Source organism: Nerophis lumbriciformis, linkage group LG25, assembly GCF_033978685.3.
Source record: "Nerophis lumbriciformis linkage group LG25, RoL_Nlum_v2.1, whole genome shotgun sequence".
NCBI lineage: Eukaryota > Metazoa > Chordata > Actinopteri > Syngnathiformes > Syngnathidae > Nerophis > Nerophis lumbriciformis.
Window position 1 is genome coordinate 29,372,851 of NC_084572.2, and position 16,566 is coordinate 29,389,416.

General features: G+C 38.4%; 1 protein-coding gene across 2 annotated transcripts in view; it reads right to left on the reverse strand.

Moving 5' to 3' along the window:
• Nucleotides 1–16,566, reverse strand: part of LOC133621796 (voltage-dependent T-type calcium channel subunit alpha-1H-like) — a 108,302-nt gene that overhangs the window by 39,115 nt on the left and 52,621 nt on the right. For both annotated transcript variants that reach the window (XR_012051168.1, XM_072916083.1), the window contains exons 13-17: nucleotides 10,394–10,481; nucleotides 10,125–10,312; nucleotides 7,061–7,360; nucleotides 4,852–4,952; nucleotides 4,635–4,758 (exon numbers count right to left, since the gene is read on the reverse strand). Coding sequence is in view for 1 of the 2 variants with exons in the window: in XM_072916083.1 (XP_072772184.1) it covers nucleotides 4,635–4,758; nucleotides 4,852–4,952; nucleotides 7,061–7,360; nucleotides 10,125–10,312; nucleotides 10,394–10,481 (801 nt within the window). In the remaining variant the exon portion in view is untranslated. The remainder of the gene's footprint in view (nucleotides 1–4,634; nucleotides 4,759–4,851; nucleotides 4,953–7,060; nucleotides 7,361–10,124; nucleotides 10,313–10,393; nucleotides 10,482–16,566) is intronic.

Sequence of the window (16,566 nt, forward strand, 5' to 3'; positions counted from 1 at the left end):
ACACCGGCAGATGATGCAAGATAATAAAAAAAACATAGCGGGAAACTTGAGTTAAATCGTCAGGGTGGATAATAGATGAGAAACTATAACTTCACTGGACGTATACTTTTTAGTGTCGTTAATATTATTTACAGGACAGCAATGATCTCGGTGGGTATGCCTTTCATTGCAAGACGTGCTTTTAGGTGTAAATACCAAGAGTCAAACAGAGCAAATAATGAAGTCCATTCCCATTATTTGAAAGCTCAGCTGTGACTCAAGTATACATGGCTTTCTACCCCCGGGTTATTATTATTACTGTACCAGAGCACTCACAACATTAATGAGATGACATCAGTTTACAATCAAGTCCTCACTGTAGAAAATTACTGAGAGAAACACTTGAGTTGCAAACGAGTGACTGATCGCCATTTCTGCAGCTCTGAAAGCCCCCAGTTTGATATTACTCAGCTGATTCATGCGAGTGTCTATAAACATGTCACATTTTAGGCTGTCTTTCCATTTGATTGACACTGTCAGAGAGATATTGGCTGAATACTGTGATCAAACTGAGAGTTGTTGGGATATTATGACTAGAGATGTCCGAAAATATCAGCAGTCCGATATCATCGGCCGATAAATGCTTTAAAATATCCATCCATCCATCCATTTTCTACCGCTTATTCCCTTTGGGGTCGCGGGGGGTGCTGGAGCCTATCTCAGCTACAATCGGGCGGAAGGCGGGGTACACCCTGGACAAGTCGCCACCTCATCGCAGGGCCAACACAAATAGACGGACAACATTCACACTCACATTCACACACTAGGGCCAATTTTAGTGTTGCCAATCAACTTATCCCCAGGTGCATGTCTTTGGAAGTGGGAGGAAGCCGGAGTACCCGGAGGGAACCCACGCAGTCACGGGGAGAACATGCAAACTCCACACAGAAAGATCCCGAGCCCGGGATTGAACCCAAGACTACTCAGGACCTAATATCGGAAATTATCGGTATCGGTTTCAAAAAGTAAAATTTATGACTTTTTAAAACGCCGCTGTGTACACGGACGTGGGGAGAAGTACAGAGCGCCAATACACCTTAAAGGCACTGCCTTTGCGTGCCGGTCCTATCACATAATATCAACGGCTCTTCACACACACAATTGAATGCAAGAATACTTGGTCAACAGCCATATAGGTCACACTGAGGGTGGCCGTATAAACAACTTTAACACTGCTACAAATATGCGCCACACTGTGAACCCACACCAAACAAGAATGACAAACACATTTCGGGAGAACATCCGCACCGTAACACAACATAAACAAAACAGAACCCCTTGCAGCACTAACTCTTCCGGGACGCTACAATATACACCCCCCGCTACCCAATCCACCCCCCAACCCCGCCCACCTCAACCTCCTCATGCTCTCTCAGGGAGAGCATGTCCCAAATTCCAAGCTGCTGTTTTGAGGCATGTTAAAAAAAATTATGCACTTTGTGACTTCAATAATAAATATGGCAGTGCCATGTTGGCATTTTTTTCCATAACTTGAGTTGATTTATTTTGGAAAACCTTGTTACATTGTTTAATGCATCCAGCGGGGCATCACAACAAAATTAGGCATAATAATGTGTTAATTCCACGACTGTATATATCAGTATCGGTTGATATCGGAAACGGTAATTAAGAGTTGGACAATATGGGAATATCGGATATCGGCAAAAAAGTCATTATCGGACATCTCTAATTATGACAGCAAAGAATTAAAAACATTATACTATTAACACTGCTTAAATTATTCGTACACTGATATGACAGTTAAAAATTAAATTTTTTATTATTTAAAAGTGGTTAACTTTTTTGCACTAGTATGACAGTTAAGAATGTTTTACTACTTAACAATAGCTGACTTATTTTTACACTTCCATGGCAGCTCTTCTTATCCAGCATGACAGATAAAAATGTTAAAAGCCAAAGTCTTAACGGTGTTCAACGTCTTCTTTCAACTAAAAAAAAAAAAGACTAAATGTTATATTACCTTCACAGTTTGCCTTGACTTATCATAACGGTTAAGGTATAGTTTTTTTTAATTCAATTATACCAGGGGTGTCCAAACTACGGCCCGCTGGCCAAATGCGGCCTGCAGACGTCTTCAATTTGGCCCACGAGACGTCATTAATATAAGGAATTGGTGGAAAGAATTTTTTTAACAAAGCTACTTAAAGGAGCTGTTTTCAATATTTCAGGGAAACCTAGAGGGCACCAGACTTTCCAATGAGCATGAGTTCATGTTGATGGTTTAACAATTATGACACTTGTAACAGGTTGACTTCTACTAATTAATATAAGTAATTCAAGGTCAATGACCTTTAGAATTTTTTTCTAACAGGTACTACGTGCAGCAATTACTTATATGCCCCAATGCAAACAACCTTCCATAGTCATGGAGCAAAAACAATAAAAAATAATCTAACTAACACAAAATGTCAACAGACAAGGTCACACATAACACAACCTGCTCACTGAACTTTGTGGACATTATAAAAATGTCTATGCACCAAAATTAAATTACACTCATTCGTGACAAAGCATGATGGGAAATATTAAAAACTCTATCAACACTTTTTGGTGCATTTTAGCTGCTTGATATTTCTGAATGATTACAAAACTTTAAGGAGGTTGTCACGGAAGTAAACAAGGTAGTTGAATATCTTAAAATAGGTTTTGTGCCAATTCCAACTTTGAACACAACATCAGCTGCTATGTAGAGTGGCACTTTCCATCATTTTCGGCAGACCGCATTGCAAAATGATTAACCCACCACCCTCCTCTCACGCGAGATCCACCCAGGAATGGAATCAAATGAATCAAACAAATTTGTTCTAGCTTCACCTTCATCGTTAGTTTTTAAGCCAAAAAGCGTCCACTCTCCCTTGTCTGTCCACACACTGTGTCTGCTTTCAGTACTCCGTGATTGTGCGTCACCGAACATGCTCCTCTGCTCGTAAAACCATCAATGTCACAACATGACAACGGGGCGCCGTCATGCCAATTAAAATAAAATAAAAAAGGGAACTGTTTTAATATATATATATATATATATATATATATATATATATATATATATATATATATATATAAATATATATATATATAAATATATATAAATATATAAATATATATATATATATATATATATATATATATATACACCGTATTTTTCGGACTAATAGTCGCATTTTTTTCATAGTTTGGCCGGGGGCGCGCCTTATACTCAGGAGCGACAAATGTGTGAAATTATTAACACATTACCGTAAAATATCAAATAATATTATTTAGCTCATTCACGTAAGAGACTAGACGTATAAGATTTCATGGGATTTAGCGATTAGGAGTGACGGATTGTTTGGTAAACGTATAGCATGTTCTATATGTTATAGTTATTTGAATGACTCTTACCATAATATGTTACGTAAACATACCAGGCACGTTCTCAGTTGGTTATTTATGCCTCATATAACGTACACTTATTCAGCCTGTTGTTCACTATTCTTTATTTATTTTAAATTGCCTTTCAAATGTCTATTCTTGGTGTTGGGTTTTATCAAAAAAATTTGCCCCAAAAATGCGACTTATACTTAGACTTATATATGTTTTTTTCCTTCTTTATTGTGCATTTTCGGCCGGTGCGACTTATACTCCGGAGCGACTTATACTCCGAAAAATATGGTATATATATATATATATATATATATATATATATATATATATATATATATATATATATATATATATATATATATATATACTTTCCATTTTGTGTCTTCAAACTGACAACATAACTATCTAGTGTAACAAATGTAAAACAATAATGTTCACCATCATGTCTTTCAACTTTTAACTTCAGAGAAACAGTGTCCTCTGCAGTGGACATCTTATATCACTTTGGAAAATGCTGATTCTCAGGAAGGTTAGCTGACAATTTAATGTTTAATGATGGAAATACCTCACAAATTGATGCTTTGCCTCCTTGGCGTCAGATATATTATTTGGGTGGCAGTTTATCAAGTAGTGCAGCTTCTCATATTAATTGTGTTCCCCCGCAGTGCGGTGTCACCAAACCCCCCCCCCCCCCCCCCCCCCCACTCAAAACATGGATCACAAATCCATTTAATTTCCCAGAGTTGATTCAATGTTAATTAAAAAAAGTGGGTTAAACATCACAAATTCTGATCGGCTTAATGCGTCGTCATGGAAACGCCCCAGACGAAGGCAGACCGAAGAGGTCGTGTTTTCGCCAGGGTGGACGTTAGCCGCTAGCCAGATCGCCATGGTTTGTTTGTCTGTCTGTTAGCAACATGAGTCAAAAAGGTTATGGATAAATTTGAATGAAAACTGCAGGAAATGTCCGAAAAACACACTCGCGTTACGCAGGGAATTTTGGGAGATGTAGTTTACTTGCAGACTGGCCAATTTCAACTAGTGCCAGCAAAAAAACGACACTGACCAACTTTACATTTTATACCGTGACACATCACAGTATTATTTTGATGATTTTGCTCCCGAAATACTGCAGAATTTATAACACTGTTACACCCCTAGTATCCAGTAAGATGTACCCAATGAAATGTTAGGTGTGTGTGTGTGCGTACTATGCTGTGCGGCTGGATGTCAGGCCGTTCCAGGGCGATGGTGATGCAGTTGAGGAAGATGAAGAGAAGGATGACGTGATCGAACATCTTGTGGCCGATGGTCTTCTGACACCACACCCTGAAGCTACCAAGAAACGAGGCGGCCGTGAGCGTGCGTGTTTTCCGACGCGCGAACATCACTCTGCCGAGCACGAGAGGGAAGGCGGCGGGGATTTACCGGTTGTGTGGAGCGAACACGTAGAGAGACCACTCTTCATGCTCCAGGCACCACTGAGGCTCGTACGGCGCCAACATCTTACACAGCTTCTGATACAGAGTCTGCAAAAAGAATGCAATTTAAAAAAAAGTCCTTTCAGTTATTTATTTCTTTATATTGAATTTTGCCTTAGAAAAATATCCCAAAATGAGCAGAATCAGTAGTTTGCTTTTTACTTTATTTTCTCCATTTCCTCTGTTTGTTTACATGCTGTATATGTAGCACAAATGTTTTAGTCGTTATTTTTAGTTTTGTGTACCTTTTGTAATGTGTAATTATAATGCAAATATTTTACACATAGTAATGAAACAGCAGTAGTTAAACACAACATCTTAGTAATAAAGTAGTAAAAAGTAAACATATCAGTTTGTGTGTGCATCCTTGCTTGTTTGGATAAAAATAATATAGTTTGTCACAAACTGTTACAATACACAAATATCGTCCCTCACTTCACTCTGTTGCTCATTTTTTTAAAGCATATTCTGGGTATTGTTGGCCTATATTAGGCATTTTAAGCATATAAATGGTAAAAATGAACTAAACACATCAATACTGCAGTCGTACGAGCCACTAAATGAGACCAAACCAATCTATATAGGTAGGTAGGTAGATATATATATATATATATATATATATATATATATATATATATATATATATATATATATATATATATATATATATATATATATATATATATATATATATAAATATATTGGATGAAAAGAATGTGACTAAAGGCTGTTATTTCATGTCTAGAGGGCTTTTTATAATGTAACATTTTTTTTTATTTAGAAGGTCTGAACATGTTTTTTTAAGCTCAAGTTACGAAAATATTTGATTTATAATGAATAATTCCTACTTGGTGGAAATTAATTCACCACAGTCCAGCCCGGAGCCAGTTAACAGTGATAAACAAGGGTTTACTGTAGAATTGTCAAGACTAGGACTATGGCGTGATTTGTTCTCCCGTGGTGCAGATGATTTGGACCATACGTGGCGTGAAGGTGAGTACATGATTTAATATAATGACAATAAAAAGGAACAAACAAAAGGCGCTCACAGTGGCGGTACAAAACTTGGCTATAAACACAAAACTTGCACAAAGGCAGAAACTATGAACAATGAAACAAAAACACTAACTGTGGCATTAATAAACAAAAACTTACTTGGCGTGGACTATGAAGCAAGCAGCGTGAACTGGGCATGAAACGTAAACATGGCATGAAGCAGAGTGTCAGGGGTGTGATGTCGCCAGGGAGACTTCCTGGCAACAATGGGTTTAAATAATAGTGACATGATTAAAGACAGGTGCGTGAGTCGTGAGGGCAGGTGAAAACTAATGGGTTGCTATGGTGACAAACAAGAGTGCACAATGAGTCCAAACGTGGAACAGGTGAAACTAATGGGTAACCATGGAAACAAGACAAGGGAGTGAAAAGCAGGAACTAAAAAGAGTCCAAAACCAAGCAGAACATAACTTAAACAAAACATGATCACACAGACATGACAATAATAAAAGCTGTTAAGGTATCAATATGTAATTTACCACAACTGAAAGGTTTCCGTAAAAAAAGTGAAAATGTTATCCTAAAAATGTGTGAAAGCTGTTTATGAGATTTTACTGGACTATCTATTTATCTTTTAATGTTTTCATTCAATTTGTAGAATATTTTTCCTTTTTTTTTTAAATTGTTCTTTATTTTCAAATTTATTTTATTATTATTATTATATAGTTATTTTTTGTTTTCTTATATCTATTTTTTATAATTTTGTCTTTATTGTTTTCTGTTTTGTAAAGATATATGTTTTAAATGTGTATTTTAGCCTATTATAACATACTATGCATATTAAATATTATAGGATTTACTTTTATAATTGCTGTATTGAGAAAGACTATTATTTTTACTACACTGTAATTTTATGAATACTTTTACCATTATTTGTTCCTGATTGGCTGCCAGATGTAACGTGATGCTGAATTGCCAGAAAATGAGGCACAATAGGAGTCTATTAAATACACTCTACAATAATATACCACAAGGTACCATTCGTTAATAGCACAAAGGAGGCAAAACCAAAACCTGAGTTGTATATACTTATTATATTATAGTGTAGTACAGTGATTACTGTCAAAAACATCTCGACATTTTCCCAAAAGTTGCCAAACCTCTTCAATCTCCTCGTCGTCCTGGTGACCGTGGTAAAGTGACGTGTTTGGAGCGTTGTGGTTGTCGTGGTCCGGCAGGTGGTAGGTGGTACCGTTGCAGTCGGGCGTGTGCAGCATGGGCACCTGCAGGTAGTCCTGCTGGTCCATGGACTGTTCTCTGCTGCTGGACCGGGAGAAAGTGTGGGTGTCGGACAGCAGGGACTCCATCTCCCCCGACTGGCTCCTCCTGTGCAGGCTGGGGGCTCGGCCCATGCTGGTCCAGCTGGAGCGCCGGCTCTCCGGCCTGCTGTCCCACGGGGGCTGTGTCGAGGGGAGACCCATACGCTAGTCGTCCGTCATCAGGTATGAAATCTATTTACTATGGAAATTCCTATAGAAATGGTCTGTTTTAATGCTGCAGTACTAAATACATCACAGCCTATCATAGCAATCCCCCTAGTAGCATGGAAATATGACCCCTTGTCACTTTTTGTTGCTACATATAGTCTTGTTAAAACCACAAGCATTTTTTAATTGGACAACCAGCAGTATGGGTTGGAAACAGGTTGTGGAGGGGGGCGTGGCCTGCGAACCTGCAGCGAAGCGGGGTGTGCCAGGACCGGCTTCGAGATCAGGTGCGTAGATAGCCCACCTGGGCCTGCTTGTCTAATCACCTGTCGCTCTGTTAAAAGGCAGCAGCCTTTTTAACCCTCTCAAACGCCTGCTGGCACTGCTCCGCTTCGCTGCAGGTCCGCAGGCCACGCCCCACTCCACACAGGTGTTCAGAACCTTCTAACTGAAAGTGAATACAGTGAGTTTAGCCCGACATTTTTTGTATTCACAAAGGATCTAATGTTTAACGTTACGACACTATTTAACTCATATTAGCATCATATCAAGTTATTTTTAGAGTAGTAACTTAAACTTTTTGGGCTCACTGTTGTGGAAAAAAAATAATATTTTAGCAAGCAAGTTTAGTCTAAGTAACAGTAATGTGATTGTGTGATTTCTCTTAAATACAATGGCTTGTTTTTTGTCTAAAAATAAGAAATTTTTTATGGCCCCTTGCTAAATTCCTCGGGCGCTATAGCTCTACTCAGGTTCCCACAGACAAAGAGTTATGATGCCAAAGATCTCTAATTCATACCGTATTTGTCTTTCGGTGAAAGGTTACTCTCCAAATGGGTTTCTTTTGTGATTGATGTTGTATTACTGCATTTTCCTATGTTTAATTAAAACACTCCTGCTCACAATCAGACAGTGCTCACAATAATTTGGAAATTATGAATTATGTAAAAATGGTATATTGCAACAAAAAAGAATTAAATAATAAACCTATCAACTAATTCAGAGCTGGGCAAATATTCTGACTCGAGGGCCACATTGAGGGAAAAAATGTGCCTGGTGGGGCCAATGTGTACGTGTGTATAAATGATATATACACATTTAGCTGTAAAAATCAGCTGTACAGTATGTGTGTTTTTTTCAGGACTTATGCAGATCCCAAATACATATCAGCAGGTACCAGAAGGTGAGAAAAGTTGTTTTTTCTTAATATTGCGTAACAAAACGCCCGATAAAATGTCTGCTAATAGGTGCCATTTTGCGGTCCTTACACACACACCATACTAATACTCGTATGTTGAAGAGTACGTCTGACTACTGTAGCCGTAACGCGCCGACAATCCATCAAGCGGTGCGGCTTCATAGCTTTTTTAATGCCGTGTGTAATGTTTTATATTCTCAATGGAACATTTAAAGTTTTGGTGTTGTTTACTGCTGTCATATTGCAGTCTACACATATTTTTTTATGTGTGACTGCCATCTACTGGCTACACTTATCATTACACCATGTACCAAATGAAATAGCTTTGAGGTTGGTAAGCACAAACAAAATTATTCCAAGTATTAGGCGCACCTGGTTATAAGGCGCACTGTTGATTTTTGAGAAAATGAAAGGATTTTAAGTGCGGTACACGGCAAAAAGTCAGGTTCAAAAACAAGAAAAAAAAATACAAAAATGAGGGGTATTTTATTTGAACTAAGCAAAACTATCTGCCAATAGAACAAGACAATTTGGCTTGTCAAGACTTTCCAAAACAAGTAAAATTAGCTAACCTCAATGAACCCCAAAATACCTTAAAATAAGTACATTCTCACTAATAACAAGTGCACTTTTCTTGGTAGAAAAAAAAATCAGACCTTTTTGCTCAATATGTTGAAAAATATTCTTAAATTAAGTAAATGCTAGTGCCATTATCTTGACATAATGATATGCGCTCGGCATTAAATTTCTTGAAACCAGCAAACTTATACTAAAAACTAATTTATTGTTCTTAATGGAAAGGCAACAAGGCAACCGCTTGTTACTCTCGGGGTCTACTAGCCACTCAGGCAAATCATATGGTCTAAAAATGCATTTTTCCATCGACAACATGACATCATCGCGCCAAGTGCGTGCTCTTTCAGTCAATTAGTGCGCATATATACAGTACAGCCCGGCCTCCGGCCAAAACATTTTTTATTGTAATTTTGAAGAATTTATCTGAATGTGCATGAACTATTTCTGTTCAAAATTGTTAGAAATGTCACATGTTAAATGTTTAAATATTAACTGTCAGTTTACTGTACTGTGCCAACTGTACTACTATAGGAGTACGTATTTTCTATTGTTTCATTGAAAATAAAACAGCAAAGTTCATTTGGCTGTCATCAGTTTTAATATGAGGCACAATTGTGTCAAAGTCATGATTTTTTTTTGTTCATGCTTGAAATAAGAAATTATTACTTTAAAAAAGCAGTTTTATACTTGTGAGTGTTGATGACACAGCTTTGCTATTCTAGTTTCAAGCATGTTTTACTCAATATAGGTCATACAATCTCAGCAACAAGCTGTAATATCTTACTGAGATCATTTAGGACCAAAACACTTAAAACAAGTAAAAGACTCTAACATAAAATCTGCTTAGTGAGAAGAATTATCTTATCAGACAGAAAATAAGCAAATATCACCCTTATTTGAGATATTTAATCTTACTTAGATTTCAGTTTTTGCAGTGTAGGAGAAGTAAGGTGCAAAGCTCACCGGTGACTTTTGCTCCTCCAGGCTGTTAACTTCCATGGAGGCGGCGCTGGCGCGTCGCAATTGGCCGTACATCATGGTGGGCGTGGCCGCAGTGTGCGTGATGACGGGCAAGGACAGGGGCGGAGGCCTGGAGGCTTTCGGGTTGAGGAGACCATTGGGGCTCTGGATCATGGCCTGGATCTTCAGCTCTTAATGTCAAACGCAAACACACACAACACACATTAGTTGTTATGGCGACCCGGTATTGTGTCGTTGTGAGGAGTTTGTACCTGTGGCGTACATTTCCCTCAGCTTCTCCTCGTCCTCGTAAGACAGCGACTGCCTTTCGTCGTCTGCCTCTGACCTGTTGGCGTCACCCTAAACACAACAACGCACAAGCACGTCACTAACACTAAACTACATGTAAGTCCACTTTTGGCAGCGGTCTCCTGTCTTCGAAGAACCTAACGTACGTGTTTTCGTAACATTGAACATAATTTGGTCTTCGGTGAAGCTTACGCGTGTTTTCGTGAACAGCAAAAACCCTTTGGAGTCTTCAAAGACCCGATAAACTCACCCTATTGTTCATAAAAATGGGGAAAAGTTTGAGTCTTCAGTAGAACAAGCATTTTTCATGCACATCAAAGACCCTTTAAAATACCTCTTTTCGTGAAAATCAAAGACAATCTAAAAACTGAACATGTTTTCGTAACAATGAAGACACTTTCGAGTCTTAAATTAATCAATCAATCAATGTTTATTTATATAGCCCTAAATCACAAGCGTCTCAAAGGGCTGCACAAGCCACAACGACATCCTCGGTACAGAGCCCACATAAGGGCAAGGAAAAACTCACCCCAGTGGGACGTCGATGTGAATGACTATGAGAAACCTTGGAGAGGACCGCATATGTGGGTAACCCCCCACCCCCTCTAGGGGAGACCGAAATTAAACTAATCTAATGTGTTTTCACACGAATTCAAGAGACTTTGACACGGAAAGTAGGCTACATCTACAATCGAAGACAATCTAAAAACCGTACGTGTTTTTGTAACATTGGAGATAATTTAGAGTCTTAAATCAACCTAACAAGAAAGTTTGATCATATTACGCCTATACTGGCTCACCTGCACTGGCTTCCTGTGCACTTAAGATGCGACTTTAAGGTTTTACTACTTACGTATAAAATACTACACGGTCTAGCTCCATCCTATCTTGCTGATTGTATTGTATCATATGTCCCGGCAAGAAATCTGCGTTCAAAGAACTCCGGCTTATTAGTGATTCCCAGAGCCCAAAAAAAGTCTGCGGGCTATAGAGCATTTTCTATTCGGGCTCCAGTACTATGGAATGCCCTCCCGGTAGCAATTAGAGATGCTACCTCAGTAGAAGCATTTAAGTCCCATCTTAAAACTCATTTGTATACTCTGGCCTTTGAATAGCCCCCTTTGTTTTAGACCAGTTGATCTCCCGTTTCTTTTCTTTTCTCCTCTGCTCCCCCCTATCCCTTGTGAAGGGGGAGACACTCAGGTCCGGTGGCCATGGATGGGGTGCAGGCTGTCCGGGGTCGGGACCCGGGGTGGACCGCTCGCCTGTGTATCGGTTGGGAACATCTCTGCGCTGCTGACCCGTCTCCGCTAGGGATGGTTTCCTGCTGACCCCACTGTGGACTGGACTCTTACTGTTATGCTGGATCCACTATGGACTGTACTCTCACAAAATTATGTTAGACCCACTCGACATCCATTGCATTCGGTCTCCCTAGAGGGGGGGGTTACCCACATATGCGGTCCTCTCCAAGGTTTCTCATAGTCATTCACATCGACGTCCCACTGGGGTGAGTTTTTCCTTGCCCTTATGTGGGCTCTGTACCGAGGATGTCGTTGTGGCTTGTGCAGCCCTTTGAGACACTTGTGATTTAGGGCTATATAAATAAACATTGATTGATTGATTGATGATGTGTTTTCGCACACATTCAAGAGACTTTGACACGGAAAGAAGGCAACATCTTTTCGTTAAAATCGAAGGCAATTTCAAGTCGTACCTGTTTTCATAACCTTGAAGAAAACTTATGGTCTTTTAGTAAACGTTCTTAAAGTACATTTTCAGTACACAACAAAGACACTTTAAAAGGCGAATGTACGTATTTTCGTAAAAACCAAAGACAATATAAAAACTGTTTGTGTTTTTGTAACATTGAAGACAATTTAGAGTCTTCAATTAACCTAATGTGTTTTCGCACACATTAAAGAGAATTTGACACGGAATGTAGGCTACATCTTTTTGTAAAAATCGAAGACAATCTAAAAACCGTACGTGTTTTTGTAACATTGGAGAGAATATAGAGTCTTAAATCAACCTAGGCGGTATAGCTCGGTTGGTAGAGCGGCCGTGCCAGCAACTTGAGGGTTGCAGGTTCGATCCCCGCTTCCGCCATCCTAGTCACTGCCGTTGTGTCCTTGGGCAAGACACTTTACCCACCTGCTCCCAGTGCCACCCACACTGGTTTAAATGTAATTTAGATATTGGGTTTCACAATGTAAAGCGCTTTGAGTCACTTGAGAAAAAGCGCTATATAAAATGTAATTCACTTCACTTCACTTCACTAATGTGTTTTCGCACACATTCAAGAGACTTTGACACGGAAAGAAGGCAACATCTTTTCGTTAAAATCGAAGGCAATTTCAAGTCGTACCTGTTTTCATAACCTTGAAGAAAACTTACGGTCTTTTAGTAAACGTTCTGAAAGTACATTTTTAGTACACAACAAAGACACTTTAAAAGGCGAATGTACGTAATTTCGTAAAAACCAAAAGACAATCTAAAAACTGTTCGTGTTTTTGTAGCATTGAAGAAAACGTATGGTATTTTAGTGAACATTTTTAAAGTACATTTTTAGTACGCATCAGAGACACTATAAAAGGCGAATGTACGTATTTTCGTAAAAACCAAAAACAATTTAAAAACTGTTTGTGTTTTTGTAACATTGAAGACAATTTAGAGTCTTCAATTAACCTAATGTGTTTTCGCACACATTAAAGAGAATTTGACACGGAATGTAGGCTACATCTTTTCGTAAAAATTGAAGGCAATTTAAATTTGTACCTGTTTTCGAAACCTTGAAGAAAACTTAGGGTCTTTTTGAGAACATTTTTAAAGTAATTTTTTAGTACACGTGAAAGACACTTTAAAAGGCGATTGTAAGTATTTTTGTAAAAACAAAATATAATCTAAAAGCTGTTCGTGTTTTTGTAACATTGAAGACAATTTAGAGTCTTAAATGTACATGTTTTTGTAAAAATCAAAGTGAGAACTTAGAGTCCTCATTCAACATAACATGCATTTTCGTACGCATCAAAAAAACTTTAGAGCCGAACGTAAGCTGTGTCTTTTCGTAAAAATCAAAGACAATTTAAAATCTGCACGTGTTACAATATTTAAGAACATTTACAGTCCTCAATTAACCGAAGAAACTGATAACGGAATGTAGGCTATGTCAATTTAAAGTCTGTACATGTTTTCGTAACATTAAAAACTTCAGTGCGTGTTTTAATGAACGTCAAAGCCACTTTGGAGTCTTCAAAGCTCTTAAGCTCTTAATGAATGTATTTTTTTTGTAAAAACTGAGCAAAATTTTGACTCCACAGCAAAATAAATGTACCTGTTTTCGTAAACATTAAAGTAAGGTTGTACAGTATCGCGGTACTAACATAGTACCGCGATACTAATTAATCATATTCGGTAGTATACCGTCTCTAAAAAGTACCGGTCCCCGCGCCTCCCTTTTTTTTTCACGGGCATGACAGCCTGTCGTCACGTCATGACATTGCTGGTTTTACAAGCAGAGGAGCATGTTCGGCAGCGCACAATCACGGAGTACTTACAAGCAGACAATGTGTGTAGACAGAAAAGAGAGAATGGACGCATTTTGGCGTAAAAACTGACGATAAAGGGGAAGCTATAACACTGAAACACCCTCAGGAAGAGGTGCTTTAAGACAGCTAGCGTCCGTCGGCAGTGTTTTAGCTACTTCTTAAATGACTAATCCTCGCCTCCATGGCAACAAATAAAGTAAGTTCCTTACAAGTATCATCCCTGCAGGACGAGGAATAGCTAAACATGCTTCACTACACACCGTAGCTCACCGGCGTAACAATATAAACAAACAGCCATGGGTGGATCTACACCGGACATCCACTGTAATGATACCAAGTACAGGAGCATATCTAGTCCATACTACTATGATTACATTGATATTTTTTATCGTCACAAAATCTTTTTTCCTTTTTAAAATCCGTAATGTGTTTATAAACTCAGGAAATATGTCCCTGGACACATGAGGACTTTGAATATGACCAATGTCTGATCCTGTAACTACTTGGTATCGGATTGATACCTAAATTTGTGGTATCATCCAAAACTAATGTAGAGTATCAAACAACAGAAGAATAAGTGATTATTACATTTTAACATAAGTGTAGATAGAACATGTTAAAACAGAAAGTAACCAGATATTAACAGGAAATGAACAAGTGCATTAATAATCAATTTTTACGGCTTGTCCCTCATAATGTTGACAAAATAAAATAATGGAAAATGACACTATATGTTACTGCATATGTCAGCAGACTAATTAGGAGCCTTTGTTTGTCTACTTACTACTAAAAGACAAGTTGTCTCATATGTTCACTATTTTATTTAAGGACAAAATTGCAATAGGAAACATATGTTTAAGGTACCTTAAGATTTTTTGTTAAAATAAAGCCAAAAATGCCATTTTTGTGGTCCCCTTTATTTAGAAAAGTACCGAAAAGTATCGAAATACATTTTGGTACCGGTACCAAAATATTGGTATCGGATAGAGATGTCCGATATTATCGGACAATAAATGCTTTAATATGTAATATCGGAAATTATCGGTACCGGTTTCAAAAAGTTTTTTTGTTTTTTTTGTCCTGTCCAGCTTCTCAGGCAAATCATATAGTTGATGTAGATGCCCATATCGGCTGTTCAGATTGAGCCCAGTTTATAATTTCCTGTTATACAGTATGCCAGGCAGTCTTGCACTAAAGGAGGACTATGTTATTGTTTACTTTATTACTCTAGTATACTCTGGACTGAAGCTGTGTGCCTTCATTGTTTTTGTAGCTGTTGTTTTGAGGCATGTTTAAAAAAAAAAAAAAATAAAGCACTTTGTGAAAGTCAAAGTACCGTATTTTTTCCTAGTTTTGCCGTGGGTGCGACTTATGTGTGAAATTATTAACACATTACCGTAAAATATCAAATAATATTATTTATCTCATTCGCGTGAGCGACGAAGCAAATGGCAGCCATCGTCACACACACGTCAGCAATCGTCACTTACACGCCAACCAATAAGAATTCCACGGGGGGCGGGTCATGGCAGAAGTGCATTGTGGGTTTTGGAATGCTAACTGCTATATGCTATACGCTACTGCCGGAGCTATTAAAATGGATCACATCAACATTGGCGGTAACTTATAAAAACTGAGAAGGGCTGAACAAAAATGGCACCGAAAAGGAAATCATACACTGCAGATTACAAGCTGGACGTAGTGAAATATGCACCAGAAAACGGCGATCGAGCAGCAGAAAGAATGGACGCTAGCGGCGCATACCAGGAGCGACACCGAGGAGGAAGATTTCATGGGATTTAGCGATCGGGAGTGACAGATTGTTTGGTAAACGTATAGCATGTTCTATATGTTATAGTTATTTGAATGACTCTTACCATAATATGTTACGTTAACATACCAGTTGGTTATTTATGCCTCATATAACGTACACTTATTCAGCCTGTTGTTCACTATTCTTTATTTATTTTAAATTGCCTTTCTAATGTCTATTCTTGGTGTTGGATTTTATCAAATAAATTTCCCCCAAAAATGCGACTTATACTCCAGTGCGACTTATATATGTTTTTTTTCTTCTTTATTGTGCATTTTCGGTCGGTGCGACTTATACTCCGGAGCGACTTATAGTCCGAAAATTACGGTATAGTACTTCCCATAGTTGTAGTGGGTATCAGGATTATCTCAGGGAGAGCATGTCCCAAATTCCAAGCTGCTGTTTTGAGGCATGTTAAAAAAAAATAAAGCACTTTGTGACTTCAATAATAAATATGGCAGTGCCATGTTGGCATTTTTTTCCATAACTTGAGTTGATTTGATCATTGTTTAATGCATCCAGCGGGGCATCACAACAAAATTAGGCATAATAATGTGTTAATTCCACGACTGTATATATCGGTATCGGTTGATATCGGAATCGGTAATTAAGAGTTAGACAATATCGGAATATCGGATATCGGCAAAAAAGCCATTATCGGACATCTCTAGTATCGGGACAACCCTACATTAAAATGATGAGACTTTAGATCCATCCATCCATCCATCTTCTTCCGCTTATCCGAGGTCGGGTCGCGGGGGCAGCAGCCTAGGCA